The 25,059-nt window shown below is 48.0% G+C and overlaps 1 protein-coding gene across 2 annotated transcripts; it reads left to right on the forward strand.

Moving 5' to 3' along the window:
* Positions 1-242: 242 nt before the first annotated feature.
* LOC129711363 (WAP, Kazal, immunoglobulin, Kunitz and NTR domain-containing protein 1-like) lies at positions 243-11,940 on the forward strand. 2 transcript variants are annotated; one of them, XM_055658972.1, is made up of 2 exons: positions 243-1,439; positions 10,367-11,940. In XM_055658972.1, exons 1-2 carry the CDS (start codon positions 1,134-1,136, stop codon positions 11,861-11,863), a joined length of 1,803 nt encoding a protein of 600 aa, XP_055514947.1. In that variant the 5' UTR covers positions 243-1,133; the 3' UTR covers positions 11,864-11,940. The 2 variants fall into 2 exon arrangements, with proteins under 2 accessions (XP_055514947.1, XP_055514948.1); XM_055658973.1 differs by having other exon boundaries at positions 248-1,394.
* The last annotated feature ends 13,119 nt before the right edge of the window (positions 11,941-25,059 follow it).

The raw sequence follows: 25,059 nt of genomic DNA on the forward strand, positions 1-25,059 counted from the left end.
TTGCCACTTTTCATTTCACTGCACATCTCATATGTGTATGTGACGAATAAACTTGACTTGAACCTTCAAATAAGCTCTGAACTACTTAGACAGGGCATTGGTTTGTTTTTTTGCACTATTATTGTATGTTTGTTTTTTTGTGTACGTGTGTAATTGTGTTATATATATATATAATATATGTGGATGCGTATATGTATCAAAATCATATTCATAATTGTTTTTTATTGTTTTATTGTCATATGTCCCAGGTAGAAATTAAATTCTTGCAGCAGCACAACAAAATATGTCAACAATATAATAAACAAGAAAACAAGTTCAGTGTGTGTTTATTATAAAAGTTCTGTTTTTTTGCCTTCCATCACAGTGAGGAATGTGGAGGAGTCACTGTGGTGGATGTTCATGTTAAAATGTTCTGTTGCTTTTTATTGAAATAACTGTATGGCAAATCAAATTTCTCGTATGTTGTAAAACATACTTGACTAATAAAGTATGGTTATGATGAGGTGTATATATATATATATATACTGAACTTTGTTTTCTCGTTTATTAAATAGTTTACAGAGTGCCATGTTTGCATATACTGGCGTGCTGCAGCAAATAAGAATGTCATTGTTCTCTCTGGGGCATTTGACAATCAAAGAGTCTTGAGTAAAAAATACATTCTGAATATAATTCCGATACACCTTCAGAGTTTTCAATGAAACTTGAAGTCTCCAAGCCTTTGCATGTAATCTGCAGGGCGAAGCTGTGTGCACCGATCTCACTGGTAATTGGGGGATAAAGTCTTGTGTTTGATGTCGCGGGTGCTGCAGACCATGTTTGTCCAGCTCGACTCTGGCCAGACAGGGGTTGTGGTCTGGGTCACAGAGAGTTTTTTTCTCTCTCTCTGTAGAAATCCAGAGCCCTCCCACTCCCATTATGTGAACTGAACCCGCTCAGGTTACACACTGCTGATTATGTCCCATTACCCAATCCTATGGCCGTCTCTCTCCCTCTCTCTCTGCCCCATCGCCAACTCTCAATCCTCTTTGCAAAAACCATTTACATTTAACCCTCTTTTTTTTTAATCGAGGGGGCGGGGGAAGTTATTTTTGGATTTTTTATTTTTGTTTTTGCACCCCTTCAAAGTAAAAATGTTGGTGCTTTTGCACGGGCCAGCTGACTTCAGGAGGTGCTGCAGAGATGGACTGGGTTTGATGCATGCGAGAAAGAGCAGGGCAGAGCGAATGCAGCCCAGGACATTTGTGATTGTGTGGTGCTTGCTCAGGCTGGCCGGAGGCGCCAGTCTACCCAGAGGGAAGCTCTCCTACCCCGGCGCCTGTCCCAACCAGCTGAACCCTAACCTGTGGGTGGATGCCCAGAGCACTTGCGAGAGGGAATGCAACGCCGACGAGGTAGAACCAACGCGCTGTGTAATAGACGTGTGTCCTGAAACTAACGTGCGTGGTCTCATTAGAGTGCGGTTAGCGGACGGAGAGAGAGAGTTGTGCATTTGCAAGTAGAGAAGCTAACAACTTTTGACCAACTTAGACAACAAAAGCTGCGACCGTTTCGTGGAAACTGTAGTATTCGGGAAGAGAGGACATTCAAACTGAGGAAGTGGAAACAAAGAACTAGATGTTGGTTAATACACGGAAGGACACAAAGCGCTGGAGTAACTCAGCGGGACAGGCAGCATCTCTGGAGAACATAGACGGATGGGTGATGTTTTGGGGCGAGACCATTCCTCAAACTGAATGAGGAGGGGAAGGAGGGAGGGGGTGCGGGAGGAAAAAAGCTGGAATGGGGGGGGGGGGGGGGGGGGGGGGGGGGGGGGGGGAGGGGGGGGGGGGGAGAGGCTGGAGAAAGTATGGCTGGTAATAGCATTTGTAAATAGCACAATAGCATCTGGAGAAGAGCCTCAACCCGAAACGTCACCTATCCATGTTCCGTGTAGATTAGTTTAGAGATACAGTTTGGAAACTGGCCCTTCAGCCCATCAAGTCATCACCTGTACATTAGTTCTATCCTACACACTAGGGACAATTTTCAATTTACCAAAGCCAATTAACCTACAAAATCTGCACATCTTTAGAGTATGCGAGGAAACCACCCGGAGAAAACCCACGCAGTCACAGGGAGAATGTACAAACTCAGTGCAGACCTGTCAGACCGGTGGTCAGGATCGAACCTGGGGTCTCTGGCGCTGCAAGGCTACCACCGTGCTGCCCCAATCTCCAGAGATGCCGCCGAACCTGCTGAGTTACTCCAGCATTTTGTGTCGTTTTGTCGCAGGTAATCGGTGGGGGGAGGGGGTTGTGATAGGCAGATGGTTGGAGTGAAGTTCAGAGATAAGGACAGAAGGTGTGAGACAGGTTTAAGAGTTGTGGGTGGTGAAACCAGAGGGACGGAAGTAGCGCCATGGGGGAGGGGGAGGGGGTGATGGAAGAAATAGCTTAGTGAACAGGTGGGGCATAAGACAGTAATACTGACAATTTTACTTGGTGGTGAAACTGACATTTATCTTGGGCATGTTTTCCTCTTTCTCTACTCTGAGAGAAATAGATCGGGTAAACGCAGATAAAATCATAGAGTCATGTGGCCTTACACCGCTGATGTAAAGATTTAATGGGGAGCTGCACTCCATATGTAGCAGGAAAAATTCCACTTCAAAGACTAAAGCAGAAAAATCTTGGCAATAGGGTGATTTCACCAAAGGTCAAATGAGCGTAGATCCCCCTTCACCCGTGACCGAAAATTTTAACTGGAGGACATATCTCAGTTCGGTACATGTTAGTGAATGGGGAAACACGCACTTTCCCACCCGTTAAAAACATCGAAAACGGCCGATTTTTGAGCTGAAATTTTCTGTGCTAGTCGGGGTGACCGTGAAGCACAGCGACCTAAATTTTCAGGCAAAAAAAAAAGATAGAAAGTAAGGTAATTACAAGAGGGAACTGAAGGTAGAAAACAGCGGAAGTGAACAACGAACATTTGCCGTGGTGATTTAAAGATCCAAAATATCGGGAATTATCGCGTTTGCTCGCTGAATTTCATCAAAAGTAAGTTAATAATTCCTTTTCGATGTTTTTAACGGGTGGGAAAGTGCGTGTTTCCCCATTCACTAACATGTACCGAACTGAGATATGCCCTCCAGTTAAAATTTTCAGTCACGTGAGGGCGGGATCTACGCTCATTTGACCTTTGGTGAAATCACCCTATAATCTAGTACGTTGCCCTGTGAGCCTTTAGAGATACAGCGTGGAAACAGGCCCTTCGGTCACCGAGTCCATGCTGACTCCATACACTAGTTCTATCCTACACACTAGGGACAACATCGCAGAAGGCAAAGCACCTACAAACCTGTACATCTTCGGAGTGTGGGAGTAAACCAGAACATCCGGAGAAAACCCATGCGGTCACAGGGAGAACGTACATACTCCCCACAGGCAGCACTCATAGTCAGGAGCAAACCTAGGCCTCTGGCGCTGTAAGGCAGTAACTCTACTGCCCCAAAAAAGTTGGACCTCCACTGCTGATAATGTTGTTTGGTGAGGAAGTTGAATGAAGCTTCCATTTGCTCGGCTACTGTTTGAGATATGAGTGTCACTGTTTCTAGTGTTTCTAGCCCTTCCATAATTGCTCTTCAGCAGCTAATAGTGAGACTACCTTCAACCACCACAGTCTTTCCAGAAGGTTGGGTGGCAGGGGACGAGGTTGCGGGATTTACTCAGTGATGAAGGGACAACATTGATAGATTTCCAAGTCAGGATGGGCCTGATCTTCTGAGGATTTCTAACATTTTCTACTTTATTTTAGATTTCCAGCAGGTGCAGTATTCAATACGTTGTATTGGTTTAAATGAAGATAGGCACAAAATGCTGGAGTAACTCAGCTCGACTGGCAGCATCTCTGGAGAGAAGGAATGGGTGATGACTGAAGAAGGGTGTCGATCCAAAACGTCACCCATTCCGTCTCTCCAGAGATGCTGCCTGTCCCGCTGAGTTACTCCAGCTTTTTGTGTCTATCTTCAGTTTAAACCAGCATCTGCAGTTGTTTGAATGATGTTGACGATGTATTGGCCAGGCCACATGGTGGCACAGTGGGTAGAGATGCTGCCTCACAGCACTAGATCCCCGTGTTCGAACCCGACCTCGAGTGCTGTCTGTGCGGAGTTTGCACGCTCCTGCGACCACGTGGGTTTCCTCCATATGCAGTGTTTTCATCCCACAGCCCAAAGATTCGCGGGGATTGTAGGTTAATTGCCTTCTGTAAATTACAACTAGTGTGTAGGGAGTCGATGCAAACGTGGGATAGTATCTCTAAAGTAAAGTAAAGACACAGGAGATAGTTCTCATTGCCTTTTTTAAATGAGTGTCAAAGACACATTGTGGTTTAGTGTAATAATGCATCCAGAAAAACAGAATATCTCCAACAGCGTGGCACTGTTTCAATATCACACTGGAGTAGCAGCTAGAATTTTGAGGTGATTTTTAAAATCTATTTTAGTTTTCTAAAATGTGGGCATCCTGACATCACAGAGTCATAGCGTAGAAACAGGCCCTTTGGCCCAACTTGCCGACTCCGGCCGACATATCCCATCTACAGTTGTCCCACCTGCCAGCGTTTGGTCCATCTCCCTCCAAACCTGTCCTGTCCATGTAAATGGATATGTCCTATCCACATCACTAGGGTTGCCATAGAAAGGGGTCTTTGGGGGTGAACATTGACTGTGCAATGGCATACAGTGCTGATAAATTATTAACGATGGAGAATATAATATAAGGCCGGTTCTCTGGATACTTTCAAGAGAGAGCTAGATAAGACAGCGGAGTCTGGGGATATGGGGAGAAGGCAGGAACGGGGTACTGATTGTGGACGATCAGCCATGATCACATTGAATGGTGGTGCTGGCTCGAAGGGCCGAATGGCCTACTCCTGCACCTATTGTCTATTGTCTATAATGTTTAATGATGGCAAACGTTTGTGTTAATCTCATCCATACACCTTCAATGCATGGTTCCAGGGTACGACTTAAGTTTGACTGCTTTTAAAAGAACAGGAGGCTGAGGGGTGATCTTAGTGTATAAACGAATGAGAGAAATAAATAGGGTGAATGTGCAGAGTCTTTTTCCAGCATGGTAGAATCAAGATCTTGAGGACTTAGGTTAAAGTTGAGAGGGGAAAGATTTAATATGAACCTGGTGAGCAAATGTTCCATGGAAATTTGGGATGAGCAGCCTGAGGAAATAGTTGAGGCAGGTTCCATAAAGACATTTGAATGATATTTGGACAGTTAGCTAGGTCGGGAGGGTTTAAAAGGATAAGGATCAAATACAGGCATATTGGATTAGCTTAGAGTGTTGTAGAGCAGAGAGATCTAGGAATGCAGGTGCATGGTTCCTGGAAAGTGGCATCATAGGTAGATAGGGAGGTCAAAAAGGTTTTTGGCACATTGGCCTTCATCATCAGCCAGAGTATTGAGTATAGAAGTTGGCAGGTCATGTTGCAGTTGTATAAAGCATTGGTAGAAGGGGCATAGACACAAATTGCTGGAGTAACTCAGCGGGTCAGGTAGCATCTCTGGAGAAAAGGAATGGGTAATGTTTCGGGTTACGGCCCTTCATCAATACGGGACATGTTGGTTGGCGTGGATGAGTTGGGCTGAGGGGCCTGTTTCCACCCTGTATGACTCTATGCCTGAGATAAGGCAGCTTGGTTGCCATGGATGAGTTGGGCTGAAGGGCCTGTTTCCATGCTTTGTGACCGAATCTTCAGGCAAAAGTAGGATAATTCCAAGATCAAACCGTGTAGCAAGGATTCAAAGACAAATGCACAAGCTGACACTTAAATCACAGAATATGACCATAGTACAGCAAAGAAAGAGGCCCTTCGGCCCACAATGTCTGTGCCGAACATGGTGCCAAGATAAACTCATCTCCTCTGCCTGCACTGAAGCTGATACTTCAGTAGAGGAGTGAAGGGTCTGTCCCACTTGGCCGTCATTCGCGCGCCATTTACGCGACCTGCTAGCGTGTGGGTAGCACGGGACGGGCACATGGAGTGGTGTGGAATAGTGTGGAGTGGCGTGGAGGAGTGTGGACTTCGTCCTGCACTAAATCTTCACGCGCCACCGGCCTGTCATGTAACTGATGGCCAAAGTGGGACAGGCCCAAGACCCTGGCGCAAGGCACACTCCTCCACGTCACTCCATGCATCCGACCCGCGCTATCCACACGCTACCAGGTCGCGTAAATGGCGTGCAAAGTGGGACAGGCCTTTCACATCCAATCAGTCTGAAGATAGGAAACTAAGGATCCCTGCTCGAAACGTCACTTACCCATGTTCTCCAGGAAATAGACGGAAGTGGGATGCTTCAAAGCAGGCAGGATGCACACTGGGAAAGTCAAGGAAAGAATATCACGCACTGAGTTGATATAGTCTGGAATATACCACCAATGGAGGGATTGTGGAAGCAGAACCAAACAAGGCATTCAGAAGGGAATTGGATAGGAAGTTTAGAGAGAAAATAAGGGCAGGGCGTGGCGCGGCACGGTGGCGCAGCGGTAGAGTTGCTGCCTCACAGCGCCAGAGAGCCAGGTTCAATCCTAACTGGCACTGGGCCTGTACTCGCTGGAGTTTAGAAGGATGAGGGGCGCCCTCATTGAAACTTACCGAATAGGGAAAAGCCTGGTTAGAGTGGATGTGGAGAGGATGTTTCCACTGGTGGGAGAGTCTAGAACCAGAGGCAATAGTCTCAGAATTTAAGGGCGTTCCTTGAGGAAGGAGATGAAGAATTTCATGAGTCAGAGGGTGGTGAATCTGTGGAATTCTTTGCCACAGAAGTCTGTAGAGGCCGTAAATATATACTTCTGAGGCTGTGATAGATAGGTTCTTGATTAGTTTGGGTGTCCATAGAGGTTATGGGGAGAAGGCAGGAGAATGGGGTTAGGAGGCACAGATAAATCAGCCACGATTGAATGGCGGAGTAGACTTGATGGGCCGAACAGCCTAAATCTGCTCCTGTCACCTATGACCTTATGAATAGGGGTGCTGTCTGTATGGAGATGGTACGTTCGCCCTGTGACCGAGTGGGTTTTCTCCGAGTGCTCCGGTTTCCTCCAGAGGCGTAAAGGATTTTAGGTTAATTGGCTTCAGTAAAATTGTAACATTGGATTGGATTTGATTTGATTTGATTCAATTTATTGTCATTGCACATTTCAGTCATAACATAGCCATGCCTGCAGTCATAACATAGAATAAATAACAAACACTCAACACAGTTTAAAGTCCCAAAGTCATTGTCTCTTCCCTCCTTGCTCTCCCTCTGCGCTGAGGCGATCCAAGCCTCTGATGTTGTGACCCCGCCGGGTGATGGTAAGTCCCGCGGCTGAATCCGTGATCCGCAAACGGGCCGGTTCAAACTCCGCGGCCCGGGGCGGTCGAAGCTGCCGAAGCTGCTGCCCTCCAGTCCAGCGGACGTAGCTGTAGTTGCGGAAGCTCCGGAAAAACAGGTCACCACCTGTGACCTGCGAGCTCCCGATGATGTCGTCCACTGGCCCGCGGCCGAGCCTCCGAGGCTTCAAAGTCGGGTCGGAAGTTGGGTCGCACTGCAACCACAGCCCCGAAGTCGGCCAGCTTCGTGTTGGTAAGTCCTGGCTCCGCCTCCGCAGCCTCGAGGTCGGTCGCAGTTGGAGGCCGCCAGCTCCGCGATAGGCCTCAGCGCAGACGGACACGGAGACGGGGGATACGGCAGGAAAGGTCGCATCCCCCCCCGAAGGAAGAGTCAAAAACATGTTACACCCACCCCCCCCACACATACACAACTAAATAAACCGAAATAAACTGTAAAAACGGGACAAGAGAAAACATGTCCTTAGTGTGTAGGATGCTGCTAGTGTACGGGGTGATCGCTGGTCGGCATCAACTCGGTGGGCCAATGGGCCTGTTTCCGTGCTGTATCTTTAAAGGGTAACTGGGTTACTGTATAAAGAGCTGGCCATCACTTGATGGGCGAATTCAAGAACACTGCAGTGCAACTGTGTGCAGAGTTATCAGCTGGTGATGTGTGTAGAGTTGAATCGATCCATGAGCATGACGGGAGAATGCAGTGTGAATTCTTTCACTGAAGTACATTGTTGTTTCATAGAACACAGAGCGTAGAACAGTGCAGTACAGGAACGGGCCCTTCGGCCCACAATGTCCGTGCCGAACATGGCGCCAAGAACAACTCTTATGTACCTGCACATAATCCATATCCCTCCATTTCATGTTCATGATAGGAGCAGAATGAGGCCATTTGGCCCATCCAGTCCACTCCGCCATTCAATCAGTGCTGATCTACTTTTCCATTCTTAACTCCATTCTCCTGCCTTCTCCCAATAACTCCGTACACTACACTTAATCATAATCACAATCATCATAATCATACTTTATTACCCAACTATGTTTTGCAACATACGAGGAATTTCATTTGCCATACAGTCATACCAGTAAAAAGCAACAGAACACACAAAATACATTTTACCATGAACATCCACCACAGTGACTCCTCCAAATTCCTCACTATGATGGATGGCGAAAAAAATGCATTCTCTCCCTTCTGTGTCCTCCAGTGGTCGGGGGCCTCTAACATTCTGTTGACGGGACGATATTGCTCCCGTAGCCGGGAGTAAGGGGCCTCTTTGTCGTGGCAATCAAGCTCCTGCATCGGGGGGGGGGGGAATCTCAGCTCTCCCGCTCCGGGCGATCTAATCTGGGTCGGGGCTAGTCGAACGTTGTGCGGCTTGTGTAGCTTCCCGACGTCGGTCTCAACCGAGACTGCGAGATCCTTGATGTTAAACACCCATACTAATCAAGATTCTATCTCTCTTTGCCATAAAAATATCCATTGTCTTGGCTGCCTCAGCCTTCTGTGGCAAAGAATTCCACAGATTCACCACCCTGGATATTTCTGTACACATGTGCCCATCTAAGAGGCTCCTAAACACTAGTATCACATCTGCCTTCCCCCCCCCCCCCCCCCCCCCCCAGCACCAGGCACTCATCACCTTCCCACACAATCAGACATCCCTGGTCAAAAGAGTCTTAAATCTTATGGAAAATAAGTTTCAATGTGGAAATATGGACCTGTAAATCCTGGTTTACAAAAACAAAACACGATCTGTTGGTGTAGCTCAGCTCGCTGGAGAACATGGATAGGTGACGTTAGTTCTGAAGAAGGGCTAGTTTTGGGTCGGGACCTTCTTCAGAACTGTCACCAATCTATGTTCTCCAGAGATGGTGCCTGACCCACTGAGTTACTCCAGAACTTTGTGTCTTACAAGGTCCAAGAAATCCTCTGGGATATACCTCGCAAATTCTGCCTCCCTCCGTCTCAGCCTTTGGCACTGAGCAAGTCCCAGTCAATATGTGTCGGAAGGAACTGCAGATGTTGGTTTACGCCAATACATGTAAACTGCAGTTCCTTCCTGTATGCCAAGAATGCAAATTCAATGTTACCATTTCCATCAAGAGGACTGGAATACAAAAACAGAGATGTAATGCTGAAGTTCCATAAGGTGCTGGTCAGGCTGCATTAGGAGTACTGTGAGCAAATCTGGGCCCCATAGATGCTGGTTTACACCAAAGATAGACACAAAATGCTGGAGTAACTCAGCGGGACAGGCAGCATCTCTGGAGAGAAGGAGTGGGTGACATTGTGGGTCGAGACCGTTTTTCAGATGGAGAGTCAGAACAAGAGATATGGAGGATGACTCTCAGTCTGGTCTCGACCTGAAAGGTATAAACTACAGATACTGGTTTATACCAAAGATTGTGCATAAAACCATGAGAGGAATAGATCTGAGGAAGGATGTGCTGGCTCTGGAGAGGAGGAGAGGTTTCAGAGGAGGTTTACAAGAATGATTCTAGGAATGAGTAGGGTAGCATATGATGAGTGTTTGACAGCACTGGGCCTGCACTCGCTGGAGTTTACAAGGTTGAGGGGGGACCTCATTGAAACTTACAGAATAATGAAAGGCACAGATAGAGTGGATGTGGAGAGGATGTTTCCACTGGTGGGAGAGTCTAGGACCAGAGGTCATAGCCTCAGAATTAAAGAGAGTTCTTTTAGAAAGGAGGTGAGGAGGAACTTCTTTAGTCAGATGGTAGTTAATCTGTGCAACTCATTGCCACAGAGGGCTGAGGAGGATAATTTTTAAGGCAGAGATAGACAAATTCGTGATTAGGACGGGTGACAGGGGTTATGGGGAGATGGCAGGAGAATGGGATTGGGAGGCAGAGATCAGCCATGATTGAATGGCGGAGTAGACTCGATGGGCTGAATGGGCTAATTCTACTCCTAGAATTTGTGAACTTGTGAAGCCGACCCTGTTGCCTTTTGCAGGACTGCCAGAGCTTTGAGAAGTGCTGCAGGAACGTGTGCGGGCTGAAGAGCTGCGTGGCGGCACGGTTTGCCGACGGAAGCCTGGCATCCTCGGCCCTCCCCCGAGAGGCGACGTGCGAGAGGGTGGTGTGCACGCAGCAAGGCTCGGAGTGCGACATCTGGGACGGGCAGCCGGTGTGCAAGTGCAGGGACCGGTGCGAGAAGGAGCCCAACTTCACCTGCGCCTCGGACGGCCTGACCTACTACAACAGGTGCTACATGGACGCCGAGGCCTGTATCCGGGGCATCAGCCTGGCCGTGGTGACCTGCCGCTACCACATCACCTGGCCCAACACCAGCCCCCAGCCCCTGGAGACCACGGCCAACCCCACCTCCACCAGCTGGCTGGAGGACTCAGTGCCACCGGCCCTCTACACCAACCCCTTCCATCAGTCGGTGTACGTGGGCGGCACGGTCAGCTTCCACTGCGACGTGAGCGGCCGCCCCAGGCCGGACATCACCTGGGAGAAGCAGAGCGACCACCTGGAGAACATCATCATGAGGCCCGACCAGATGTACGCCAACCTGGTGGTCACCAACATCGGGCAGCTGGTCATCTACAGTGTCCAGCAGGACGATGCCGGCATCTACACCTGCACGGCCAGGAATGCTGCTGGGCTGCTGAGGGCCGACTTCCCGCTCTCTGTCATCCGGCGGGGACACTCCAGTGAGTCGGCGGTGGCGGGCGGCGGTGTGCGGCCGCTGCCCTCAGCCGAGTGCTTCAAGGATCCGGACAAGAGGCAGTGCGGGCGGCAGCAAGTGCGCTGGTTCTACGACCACAAGAGATCCACCTGCTCCACCTTCGCGTGGGGGGGCTGCGAGGGCGGCGGGAACCAGTTCGAGACGTACGAGGAGTGCCGGGCGTCGTGCGCCAACGAGACGGTCAACATCTGCACCTTCCCCGCCGTCCAGGGGCCCTGCAAGCTGTGGGAGGCGCGCTGGGCCTACAACTCGCTGATGAAGCAGTGCCACGCCTTTGTCTACAGCGGCTGCGAGGGCAACAAGAACAACTTTGAGAGCAGGGAGGTGTGCGAGGAGACCTGCCCCTTCCCCAAGTACCAGCAGTGCAAGGCCTGCAAGCCCCGGCACAAGATCGTGCCCAGCTTCTGCAGAAGCGACTACGCCATCGTGGGCAGGGTGACGGAGATCGTGGAGGAGCAGGACTCCGGCGTGGCCCGCTTCACCCTCGACCAGGTGCTGAAGGACGAGAAGATGGGCCTGAAGTTCTTCGACTTCAAGCACCTGGAGGTGATCATGTTGAACATGGACTGGAGCTGCCCCTGCCCCAACATCACGCTGAGCGACGGGCCCCTCCTGATCATGGGCGATGTCCACGACGGCATGGCGGTGTTGGGGGCAGAGAGCTACGTCCGGACCATCAGTGACAAGCGGGTGAAAAAGCTGCACGAAATCATTGAGAAAAAGACCTGTGAACTGCTGCATCGCTTCCAGGACTGAACTGGGCAATCGTACAGTGGGGATTGTCATTGTCATGCCATTGTGTTACTGCTTATAATATCATGTTATTCCAAGTATATGAACGTTGGTAAATGTTCTTGTATTTTTATTTATGCTTGATGCAGCCCAACGTTACTTTGCCAGGTTTAGTTTAGTTTAGAGATGCAGCGCGGAAACGGGCCCTTCGGCCCACCGAGCCCGTGCTGACCAGCGACCCCCACACATTTACACTCCCCTACATAAACCCGGGACAATTTACATGTATACCAAGCCAAGTAACCGACAAACCTGTACGCCTTTGGAGCATAGGAGGAAACCGGAGCGTCCTTGTGGTCACAGGAAGAACGTACAAACTCAATAAAAGACAGTTCCTGTAGTCAGGATCAAACCCAGGACCCAGGGCACTGGCGCTGTAAGGCGTTGCGCCACCATTCAGCCCAAAGTGACTTTGCCAGGTTCAATGTTCACAAGTAGGATCTGGTGCAGGTACAATGAGATGCATGAAAACCTTGCTTGCCGCCACATCACAGGTTGAGACTTCACGCAAAACATAATTTGTGCTTCAGTCTGAAGAAGGACCTCGATCCGGAACGGGAACCATTCCCGACGCTGCCTCTCCCGTTATTCCAGAATTTTGTGTCTAAAACATAATTACACTGCTGGTCGAGCCGCTGACTCACGGCACCAGAGGCCGGGGTTAGATCCTGTCCTCGGGTGCTGTCTGTGTGGAGTTTGCAAGTTATATTATGCAACTACTTTTATTCAGAAAACAAAACCAAACATACAAAGGGGTGTAACACGATCAGTTTACAAAACAACAGTCATCAATTTTAAAATAAAGTCATCCTCATCAGCAATACTCTCGGCCTCCTACGGCGACCAGCGTTCACTGAAGGCCTCCAGTGTCCCCGTGGACACCGCTTGTTCCCTGGCAAGTTCTCCCTGGGACCACATGGGTTTCCACCGAGTGCTCTGGTTTCTTCCAACATCCCAAAGACGTGCAGGTTTGTTGGTTGGTTTGCTCTGTAAAATAGCCTCTAGTGTGTAGGATAGGAGTCGGCAACCTTGTTCTGCATAGGGGCCTGGGCACATGTCTGTGAGTGGATGGCGGCCACATCTATCACGTGTACACATGGATCCCGCCCCCATCCTGCGTCGGATGGCAGGCATCAAATCGTGTTCGCAGAAGGTAGCCAAAAATTGCTTGAGAAACTCAGCGGGTCAGGCAGCCTCATGCAATCCTTGCATGTCTCACCCGCTGAGTTTCTCCAGCATTTTTGTCTACCTTGGATTTTTCCAGCATCTGCAGTTCTTTCTTAAACGTGTTCACAGAAGGTGCGCGGCCGTGCCGGCGGCTTTGCGCAGGATGCCAGGACCCAGGGCACTGGCGCTGTAAGGCGTTGCGCCACCATTCAGCCCAAAGTTACTTTGCCAGGTTGCAGACCATTTAAACTCCTCTTCCCATTCCCACACGGACATTTCAGTCCTGGGCCCCCTCCATAGCCAGCGTGAGACCACGCGCAAACTGGAGGAACAGCATCACAAATTCCACGGGCAGCTTATAATGGTGTGGACATTGAACTCAACAATTTTAGGTCATGAACCAACAAACACCCCACCACTGCCCCGCCGTTTCCCCCTCTTTCTTCCCCGTTCTCTACATGGATTTGTACCCATTTTTCCCATTACCTTCCTGCCCCACGTCCCCATCCCTGTCCCCATCTACTTACATTCCTTCATCTGGCTTCACATTTTATGCCTCTCATCTCAGAGCCTTTCCTCTTTTCATGGACACAACGTGCTGGAGTAACTCAGTGGGTCAGGCAGCATCCCTGGAGAAGAAAGATAGCCGACGTTTCGGGCCAGGGCCCTTCTTCAGTCCCGCTGAGTTACTCCAGAACTTGGTGTCTATCTTCAGTAGAAAAGCAGCATCTGCAGTTCCTTTCTACACCTTTTGTCTATTCATCTCTGTCCTTTGTCCAGCCAGCTACCAGCCAAACAAACCCCCTTCCTCCCCAACATATATCCACCTATCACTTGTATTTCTTTGTGCAGCTCCTTCTCCTCCAGTTTTCTCGCCCAGGGTCTTGACCTGAAATGTGGCATATTCATGTCTACAGATATACTGCCTGACCTGCTGATACTCCAGCATGTTCCACCTTGCGTCATCTCCTTTCTTGTTCCACTTTCACGTTTTATGTTTTGTTACTCACTGCGTTCAATTCCAGACTCAGGATTTCTTGCAAACCTTTTCACATCAGAGTCTCTCAAGGACAACCATATACAAGAGAACACCCTGGATATCAGTCTCCTCTCATTCACTACCATTAAACCAGAGGTCCATTGCTGGTTCCATGATCTTCTACCCACAATGTATCCTAGGGGCATTCTAAGGTGGCATCATTAACGACTGCACAATCAAGCATTAGAGGGAACCTGGGAGGAGATAATATAGAAAATAGGTGCAGGAGTAGGCCATTTGGCCCTTTGAGCCAGCATCACCATTCAATATGATCTTCAAAATCAGTACCCCATTCCTGCTTTCGCCCCATATCCCTTGATTCCTGTAGCACGAAGAGCTAAATCTAACTCTCCCTTGAATACATCCAGTGAATTGGCCTCCACTGCCGGCGGCTTTGCGCAGGATGCGGTACAGTCAGAGCTCGCCGCTTGGCGGGCCGGATGATTATTGGAAAAGAAAAACCGCCTGCGGGCCGGATGATTTTGGGTTACGGGCCGCAGGCTGCCGACCCCTGGTGTAGGGAGTAGTTGCAAAAGTGGGATATTGTAGAACTAGTGTGAAGGATGAGCGAAGGTCAGCATGGACTTGGTGGACCGAAGGGTCTGCTTCCATGCTGTGTCTAAATAAATTAAACATAAATTATATGTTTAAGAAACATTTAGACAGTTACATGCATAGGACAGGTTTAGAGGGATATGGGCTAAATGGGGGCAGGTGGGACTAGTGTAGATGGGACATTGTAGGCTGGTGTGGGCAAGTTGGGCCGAAAGGCCTGTTTCCACGCTGTAATTCGAAGACAATGATTAGAATATTACTGTACATGAATCAGTATATTGGTGCAGCTGAAAGAATTCCCTGTTCTCATTGCTGTGAGAATTCTTTACTTTTACAACAGACGAAGATCTGGGTTTAGAAAATACTTGAAGTCACAGGTTAAGTTGTTTTCAAATCCTGCTCTCAGCTTTCATGCTCCTAATTTTCAGAAATTCCATTTAAAGCATTCCTCATCACCCAACAAAAATAGTTTGAGTAACTCAGCGGGTCAAAGAAGGGTCCTGACCTGAAACGTCACCTGTCCATTCCCTCCACATATGCTGCCTGACCCGCTGAGTTTGGGCATTGTGCTTTGCTCATGATTCCTGGTGACTTTATTCATCATCAATGCCTTTATTTCTTCCTTTAAGATGCTTCTTAAAATGTCTTCCTAAACCGAGTCTGCAAAAAAATTAATATTGGAAGAATTTAAAAGGACACACAGCCAACATACCATGACAAGTCTTCAGGAGTCACCCCATGTGGGCTAACTAGGACTAGAGGTCACAGCCGCAGAATTAAAGGACGTTCTTTTAGGAAGGAGATGAGGAGAAATTTTAAGATAGATTGTTGATTAGTACAGGTTATGGGGAGATGGCAGAAGAATGGAGTTGGGAGGGAGAGGTAGATCAGCCATGATTGAATGGCAGAGTAGACGATGGGCCGAATGGCCTAATGCTACTCCTATCACTTATGGCAACTATTTATTTATGGGGCGGTACAGGCTGTGGAGGCCAAGTCAGTGGATATTTTTAAGGCAGAGATAGATTCTTGATTAGTACAGGTTTCAGAGGTTGTGGGGAGAAGGCAGGAGAATGGGGTTAGGAGGGAGAGATAGATCAGCCGGGTTTGTATGTCGGAGTAGATATGAATGATCTGATTCTATTCCTATTCCTTATGACCTTATAACCTTCAGTTTAGTTTATTGTACAGTGAAAAGTTTTTTGTGGTGTGCTAACCAGTCACCGGAAAGACAATATCAATCCATTTACAGTGTATAGATACATGACAAGGGGATAAGTGCAAGGTAAAGTCAGCAAAGTCCGGTCAAGGATAGTCTGAGGATACGCCAATATAAGTTAAAAATATACATAAAACGAAGCACATTCCTGAGCTCAACACCCCAAAGGTCATATTGTTTTTTAGTTTGTTTAGCGGTAGTTACTGCCTTACAGCGCTAGTAGCGCCAGAAACCCGGGCTCAATTACGACTCAATTCAATTTAATGTGCGGGGATCACTGGTCAGCGCGACCCAGTGATCCAGTGAAGAGCCTGTTTCTGCACTGTATCTTTAAACTAAACTAAACTAAATAAATAGGCCAGGCCTTGTCATTCGACTTCTAAAACTGACACTCTATTCCAAGGAAAGACATTAAGTGCTGGAGTAACTCAGCGGGTCGGGCAAATCATATTGAACTTGAAGAGGAAAAGCCACTTATGCATCCTGTCTGGGAGTTAATGGTGAGAGAAGCCCTGATGCTTAGAAAATGCCTTGACTGCTGCAAAATTATAACAACTTTAAAAAGTCTAGAAATGGAAAACTCTGAATCAAAACATCTTACGTAGATATCTACTGAGATTATCAGTTATCTACTGATCTTCATTTTGATAGACAACAATGCTGGGGAAACTCAGCGCGTGAGGCAGCACCTATGGAGCGAAGGAAATAGGCCATGTTTCGGGTCATAGTCATTTTGAACAGTGTCCGCTTGGGCAACCTCTCTGCTAATGGACACTCTTTCCATTATGGCAGCCATGGAGACTCGCACAACTAATGCGTGCTTTCACATCAATTGGTCTTATGGAAACAATCCATTGTCGTCAATGAGTTGGCCCCTGGAGATGAATTTGTGAGTCCACACCTTAAAGTAATTGGCATCAGTATGCTAATGTATTCAAGAGAGATTTAGATTTAGCTCTAGGGACTAACAAAATCAAGGTATTATGGGTAGAAAGCGGGAACAGGGTACAGATTTTGGAAGCTCAACCATGGTCGTATTGAATGGCGGTGCTGGCTTGAAGGGCCAAATGGCCTGCACCTGTTTTCTATCATCTGTGGAGAACATCAATAGGTGATGTTTCGGGTCTGGTCCCTACTTCAGACTGATTGTATGTTGCGGGGGGTGGGAAATAAGAGGGGTGAAAGAGAGGAGGGGGAGGACAATGCTGGCAGGAAATTGGTGGGGGGGGGGGGGGGGGGGGGGGGGGGGGGTGAAAACAGACCCTTCAGCCCACTAAATCCTTGCCGACCAATTACCTGTACATTAATTCTATGCCACACGCAAGGGACAATTTCCACTGTGCCACATTCATAATAGTAATCAGTAAAATCTAACCACTCACATCCAATCCCCAAACCCTTTTGGTATCCCTGAAAGCCCCAAATCCTAAATGTTAACCCCTCATGGCCTACTGTAACTTGAATCCTCAGCCTGTCCTGTCTGTCCCTCCTCAAAAATGCCCTAATATGGAGAAAGATCCCGACACAAAGCATGGTCTATCCATTCCCTGCACAGACACTGCATTATCACCCGGTGTTCCCGAGGTGGCTGCCTTTACATCGGTGAGGCCAAGTTTAGGCTCGGTGACCGTTTTGCCGAACACTTGCGCCCGGTCCGCAAGGCTTGCCGGATCTCCTGGTTGCCAACATTTCAACTCCCCTTCCCACGCTGACCTTTCTGTCCTGGGCCTCCTCCATTGCCAGAGTGAGGCCACACGCAAACTTGAGGGACAGCACCTCATATTGCACTTAGGTAGCTTACAACTCAATGGTATGATCATCGGTTTAAAAAATGGTATGAACATTTAATTCTCCAATTTTAGGTTACTAACAAAATCCCTCCTCTTCCCTTTCTCCCCCACACCCTCCTTCCTATCCCCACCTCGTCTCCACCGAGCCCCACCTAGATTTGCTGCTAATCCTCCCCCCCCCCCCCGCATCCTGCATTCCTTCATCTGGCTTCACAATTTGCAACTCTTCAATCTTACTGTCTGAAAGCTTCGGCTTCAATCTCTGGCCTCGTTGCCAACAAAAGATAGACACAAAATGCTGGAGTAACTCAGTGGGGGCAGGCAGCAGTTCTGGAGCTACCGGCCTTCACCGCCAGGCTGGGCCGCCACCCCCGGTCCTCACCACCTCCCCGGTTACTTTCAGTCACCACCACCGCCAGCCCTCACCTGCACGCTGGCCGCCCACGGAGCTGCGACCATTGCCTCTCCCCCGGCCTGCCCTGCTGAGTTACTTCGTGTCCTTTTGTGTATTAACCAGCATCTGCAGTTCTTTGTTTCTACTACTTATACAATGATACCGTATAACGTGGTAATCCCTTACTCTGCAATAATTGACACTATCCCCCCCCCCCCCATAGTCCTCTATAACGAGAATCTACTGTACATGATTACAATCAAGCCGTCTGCAGCATACAAATAAAGGATAAAAGGAAGATAGACACAAAATACTGGAGTACCTCAGCGGAACAAGCAGCTATGGATAGAAAGCATGGGTGACTTTGCAGGTCGAGACCCTTCTTCAGACTGAGTGTGGGGAGAGGGAGATACAGAGGTAAGGAGGTGTAAGGTGTTCAGTGAAATGAGGAGGTGTTCAACGAAGAGAAACAATCACCGAGCCTGCGCTTGATCTCGCCGATACATCTTGCCACATCCTATGTATCAGCAAGACCAAGCGCAGGCTCAGCGATCATTTCACTGAACACCTCAGCCCAGTCTGCCTAAACCTACCTGATCTCCCAGTTGCTCAACACTTTAACTCCCCCTCACATTCCCACACTGACCTTTCTGTCCTGGGCCTCCTCCATTGTCAAAGTGAGGCCCAGCACAAATTGGAGGAACAACACCTCATATTTCACTTGGGCAGCTTACACCCCAGTGGTATGAACATTGACTTCTCTAACTTCAAGTAACCTTTGCTTTCCATCTCTCTCCACCCCTCCCCCTTCCGACTAATCTGACTGTCCTCGTCTACATTTTATCTCTGTTTGCTTTGTTACTTTCACTGAGCTAACAATGATCTACTCTAAGTTTTCCTTGATCTACATCCCTTTTGTCTCGTTTTCACACCTTACACTTCCTTATCTCTGCACATCCCTCTTCCTTGCCTCAGTCCGAAACGACACCCATTCCTTCTATCCAGAGATGCTGCCTATCCCGCTGAGTTACTGCAGCATTTTGTGTCTATCTTCAGTTTAAACCAGCATCTACATTTCCTTCATGCAATAAATGATAAAAGGCCTGTTTTCATGCTGAATCTCCCAATCAATATGTGGGATGGTGACAATTAATTTGAATCAGTTATTCCTTTGTTAGTGTTAATACAGACATTTTGATTTGCAAGGGTGGATTTATTAAATGTGTGAACACCCCTTGTTTCATTACTTGTTATAAACCTAACTTTTCATTCAACATTAGTTAGTAAGCCAGCAAGAATTATCAACTTTTGAACTGTACCACCCCCTACTGGCCACTGCTGGGAAAGCAGGACATTAATCTGCACCAAGAGTGTATAAAACAGAAAAAGCTGGAATAAACAGCAGGTCAAACAGCATCTCCAGAGAAAATAGGTAACGTTTCTGGTCGATACTCTTCTTCAGATTCATTGTGACACTTCCTCAGACACATCTTGAGTCTGAAGAAGTGTCTCGACCCAAATCCCTTTCTCCTCTGTAAATTGTTCCTAGTGTGTAGGGAGTGGATGAGAAATGTGGATAACATAGAACTGGCATGAATGGGTGATTGATGGTCGGCCATTACTCAGTGGGCCGAATGGCTTGTTTCTGTGCTGTATCTTAAACTAAACTTGTGCGGCACAGTGGCGCAGTGGTAGAGTAGCTGCCTCACAGCGCTAGAGACCCGGGTTCGATCATGACTACGGGTGCTGTCTGTACGGAGTTTGCACGTTCTCCCCATGACCTGCGTGGGTTCTCCGAGATCTTCGGTTTCCTCCCCCACTCCAAAGACCTACAAGTTTGTAGGTTAATTGGCTTGGTATAATTTTAAATTGTCCCTAACGTGTGTAGGATAGTGTAAAGGGACTGTCCCACTTAGGCGACTCTTTAGGCGACTGCCAGGGACTAGTTTTAATGGAATTTACCTACGACACCTGGCAACAACCTACGACAGCAAAAATTGTCGCCACTGTCGGCAAAATTTTTTTAACAAGTTGAAAATTTTGCGGCAGTCGCCTGGAGTCTCTCAAAAAATCGCCTAAGTGGGACAGGCCCTTAAGTGCGCAGGTGTCGTTGGTTGGTGCGGGCTCGGTGGGCCAAAGGGCTTGTTTCTACGCTGTATCTCTAACATAACCTAAACTAAATAAGTTTAGTAATGGGAGCTGACACTTCATGTGTAATGTTACATCTTTCCATGGATTGCTCGAGTCTTGCTTCTCACAGTTACATACATAGAACATACAAGGCAACAAATGGCGCAACAGTGGAACTGCTGCCTCACAGCACCAGAGACCCCGGTTCCAACTTGACTATGGGTGCTGTCTGTACATAAATTTGCACGTTCTTCCTGTAACCACATGAGTTTTCAATAGTCCAGCTCAGCAAAATAACGGTAAAACGCAATTTCTAGACTCAACTCATTCTATTCTTGTAATAGCCCTGTCCCATTGTACGAGTTCATTCAAGAGCTCTCCCGAGTTATAAAAAAATCAAACTCGTGGTAAGCGGATACGTCAGAGCTCGGGACGTCTCTTAGTGGCTTATAACGCTAACGGCAGGTACTCGGGAAGTTCGGGAAGACATATTGAAAAATGTCCACGAGTGCCCCGAGTACCTACGAGCGGCCATTACCATAAATCTCCAAGTTCGAATCAGGGCAAACTCAGGAGGATGAACTCGTATAGTGGGACAGGGCTTTAACTTTCATATTTTTTAAATATTTCATCATAGAAACCAGCGTGGGGAGCCTTCAGGCCTCTTTTCAGAGCTGTAGGAAGAGGTTGAGCAGGCCAATGTTTTATTCCATGGAGTGCAGGAGGATGAGGGATGATCTTTTAGTGGTGTACAAAAGATTCAACAGGAATCTGAGGGGTAACTTATTCACACAAATGGTAGACAAAAAAGCTGGAGAAACTCAGCGGGTGAGGCAGCATCCATGGAGCGAAGGAATAGGTGATGTTTCGGGTCGAGACCCTTCAGTCTGAAGAAGGGTCTCGACCCGAAAAGTCGCCTATTCCTTCGCTCCATAGATGCTGCCTCACCCGCTGAGTTTCTCCAGCTTTTTTGTCTACCTTTGATTTTTCCAGCATCTGCCGTTCTTTCTTAAACACGCAAATGGTGGTGAGTGTACGGAACAAGTTGCCGGAGGAGGTAGTTGAGGCAGGGACTATTGCAACGTTTAATTAGACAGGTACATGGATAGGACAGGTTTAGAGGGGTATGGTGGGACTAGTGTAGATGGGGCATGTTGGTCGGTGTCGGCAAGTTGGGCCATCAGGCCTGTTTCCACACTTTATCACTCTATGACTCTCCTGAAAAATTTCTCCTGTAAAATTTGCAAATGGGGGAACCTTCCATCAGTGACCATCTGTTCTCCATTTATATGGCATTGGAGGGTCAGCAAGCTTAGTTTAGTTTAGTTTAGAGATACAGCGCGGAAACAGGCCCTTCTGCGCACCATGCCAGGCCGACAAGTGATATTAACACTATCCTACTCACACTAGGGACAATTTTTATCACACTTTTATCAAGCCAATTAACCTACAAACCTGTACATTTTTGGAGTGTGGGAGGAAACCGAAGATCTCTGAGAAAAACCCACGCATGTCACCCACCCGAAACGTTGCCTATTTCCTTCGCTCCATAGATGCTGCTGCACCCGCTGAGTTTCTCGAGCATTTTTGTGTACCTTCGATTTTCCAGCATCTGCAGTTCCTTCTTAAAAACCTTCAACTCCTGCTGGTGTCAGTTTAACGTTGCATCTGAAAAAATGGTTCCCCAATTCTGCAACAGTCCCCTCGACACTGGGACCTGGAATTTCCAACCGAGTCTCCACAGGGATATTTGATCACAGACCCATCTCTCTCAGAATCGGTGCTATCTTATCATCTACAGCTGGCCCTGACTATGTTGTTTAATATTCTATACACATTCTATACACATGTAAACATGCGTGCACACACACACACACACACACACAGAAAATCGACCATGGAAGGAAGCAGAGGGTGATGGTGGAAGGTTGCATCTCGGACAGGAGGCCTGTGATGAGTGATGTGCCTCAGAGTTCAGTGCTGGGCCCGCTACTGTTTGTCATCTACATCAATAATTTGGATTAGAACGCACATGGCAAGATTAGCAGGTTTGTAGATAGTACAACAGTGGGTGGTTTTGCAGTTAGTGAAGATGTTTGTGAAAAATTGCAGCAAGATATTGATCAGTTGGCCAGGTGGGCTGAGGAATGGTTGACGGAATTTAATAGAAAGAAATATGAGGTGTTGCATTTTGGGAAGTCTAACATGGGCAGGACCTACACAGTGAATGGTGGGGCTCTGGGGAGTGTTGTAGAGCACAGGGATCTTGGAGTGCAGGTGCATGGTTCCTTGAAGGTGGAGGCGCAGGTAGATAGGGTGGTCAAAAAGGCATTTGGCACATTGGCCTTCATCAGTCAGAGTACTGAGCATAGAAGTTGGGAGGCCATGTGGCAGTTCTATAAGATGTTGGTGAGGCCGCATTTAGAGTATTGTGTTCAGTATACTGGGTATATGCGCCGGGTGGCACCATCATCGATGGCAGCCTTGCCAACAGTCTGTCCGTCTTTTTGTCATTTTTGTTATTTTTAAGGTGTTTTAAAAGTTTGTGTTAATGTTCTCTGGTTTGTTTTATGTGGAGGGTGGGGGGGAGACTTTTTTTCAATCTCTTACCTTGCCAGAGACACGATTGTATTCCGTATCTCCGGTCGCTCTGCGGCCTAACATCATGGAGCTGGCGGCCTTAGTGGAGACTGACCTTGAGCCCCACCGCATTGCCGTGGACTTACCATCGGAGCCTGCGATCCCTTGCCTGGGATCGACGCTCCAACCACGGCCTGCGGGTTTCACCATCGAGAAGCTTGCAGTCTTGGATAGAGACCGATGTCGGGAAGCTCCAAATGCTGCAGAAGGTTTAGACCAGCCCCCACCCAGGGTCAGATCACCCGGCACGGCACGGGGGAGCTCAGATTCCCCCCCCCGAAGTAGGAGCTTGATTGCCTGGATGTGGACGGCCGGACCGGCGGCTACGGGAGCCAAGGTCGCCCCGTCAATGGGAGACACGAGGCCCCCGACTGCGGGAGAACGAAGAAGGGAAGAGATTGAACTTTTTTTCCACCTTCCATCACAGTGAGGAATGTGGAGAAGTCACTGTGGTGGATGTTTATGTTAAAATGTATTTTGTGTGTTCTGTTGCTTTTTATTTGTATGAATGTATGGCAAATTAAATTCATCATATGTTGCAAAATATAGTTGGCTAATAAAGTATGATTATGATCATGAGTTCTGGGCATCACGTTATAGGAAAGATGTCAAACTGGAAAGGGTACAGAGACGACTTATGAGGATGTTGCCGAGACTCGAGGTTGTGAGCTACAGGAAGAGGTTAAGCAGGCTGGGACTCTATTCCTTGCAGCGCAGGAGGATGAGGGGTGATCTTATAAAGGTGTATCTGATCATGAGAGGGATAGATTGGGTAGATGCTCAGAATCTCTGGCCTAGAGTAGGTGAATCGAAGGCCAGAGGACCAGAGTATTAAGGTGAAGGGGAAAAGATTTAATTGGAATCTGAGGGGTAACTTTTTCACACAAAGGGTGGTGGGTGCGTGGAACGAGCTGCCGGAGGAGGTAGTTGAGGCCGGGACTATCCCAATGTTTAAGAAACAGTTAGACAGGTACATGGATAGAACAGGTTTGGAGGGATATGGGCCAAAAGCAGGCAGGTGAGACTAGTGTAAATGGGACATGTTGGCCGGTATGGGCAAGTTGGGCTGAAGGGCCTGATTCCACATTGTATGACTCTATGACCCATACATACACACCAACATACAAACACACAATAAATGCACAAATGCGCATGCGTGTACATATGTGGGCACTTTGCTGGATTAACATTGTATGGAATGCCTCAAATAAAAATGCATTCAACACTTTAGACTTTAGAGATACAGCGTGGAAACAGACCCTCTGGCCCACCGAGTCTGCACCAACCAGCGATTACCCTGTCCCACACTATCCTACACACTAGGGACAAATTACAATTTTTGCCAAAGCCAATTATCTTACAAAGTTGCACATCTTTGGACTTTGGGAGGGAACCGAAGCACCCGGAGAAAACCCACGTGGTCCCAGGAATGTACAATCTCCACACAGACAGCACCGGAGGTCAGGATCGAACCTGGGTCTCTGGTGCTGTAGGGTAATAACTCTACCACTGTGCAACTGTGCCGCCCTAAACACACATACTCTCACAGACACACAATATATGAACAAATTCACATAGAAAATAGGTGCAGGGGTAGGTCATTCAGCCCTTCGTGCCAGCACCGCCATGCAATATGATCATAGCTGATCATCCCAAATCAGTACCTTGATCCTAATTCCCCCCCCCCCCCCCCCCCCTCTTAATATCCAATGAACTTGATTCCATTAGCCCTAAGAGCAAAATCTACCTCTCTCTTGAATACATGCAGTGAATTGGCCTCCACTGCCGTCTGTGGCAGAGAATTCCACAGATTCACAACTCTCTCTGGGTGAAAAGGTTTCTCCTCATCTCAGTCCTAACTGGCCTACCCCTTATTCTTAAACTGTGACCCCTGGTCCTGGACTCCCCCAACATGGGGAACATTTTTCCTGCATCGAGTCTGTGCAACATGTTCATCTGTGGTCACATTGTAGAATTAACATCCATAAGGAATTCCTCAAATAAAAATACACTCAACACTGGGAGATGAAGTCAGACAAATGAAGACAGAAGCAATGTCACAACCTGTTGAGGGCCTGTCCTACTTGGCGATTTTCTCGGCGACTGATGGCATCATTGACCGATGCATCACGTCACCGAAAAATAGGTGGCGTGATGACGTATCAGGCGACGTGATGACCTATTCAAGTGTCGAAACATTTTTTTGGCGCCGCTGGTTTTTGAAAT

Source organism: Leucoraja erinacea, chromosome 29, assembly GCF_028641065.1.
Source record: "Leucoraja erinacea ecotype New England chromosome 29, Leri_hhj_1, whole genome shotgun sequence".
NCBI lineage: Eukaryota > Metazoa > Chordata > Chondrichthyes > Rajiformes > Rajidae > Leucoraja > Leucoraja erinaceus.

Excerpts from the sequence above, each read along its gene's own strand:
- LOC129711363 (XM_055658972.1), top strand. The coding sequence starts at position 1,134 with ATGTTGGTGCTTTTGCACGGGCCAGCTGACTTCAGGAGGTGCTGCAGA. Across the intron at positions 1,440-10,366 it reads ACGTGTGTCCTGAAACTAAC|GACTGCCAGAGCTTTGAGAA; the intron begins GTGCGTGGTCTC and ends TGCCTTTTGCAG.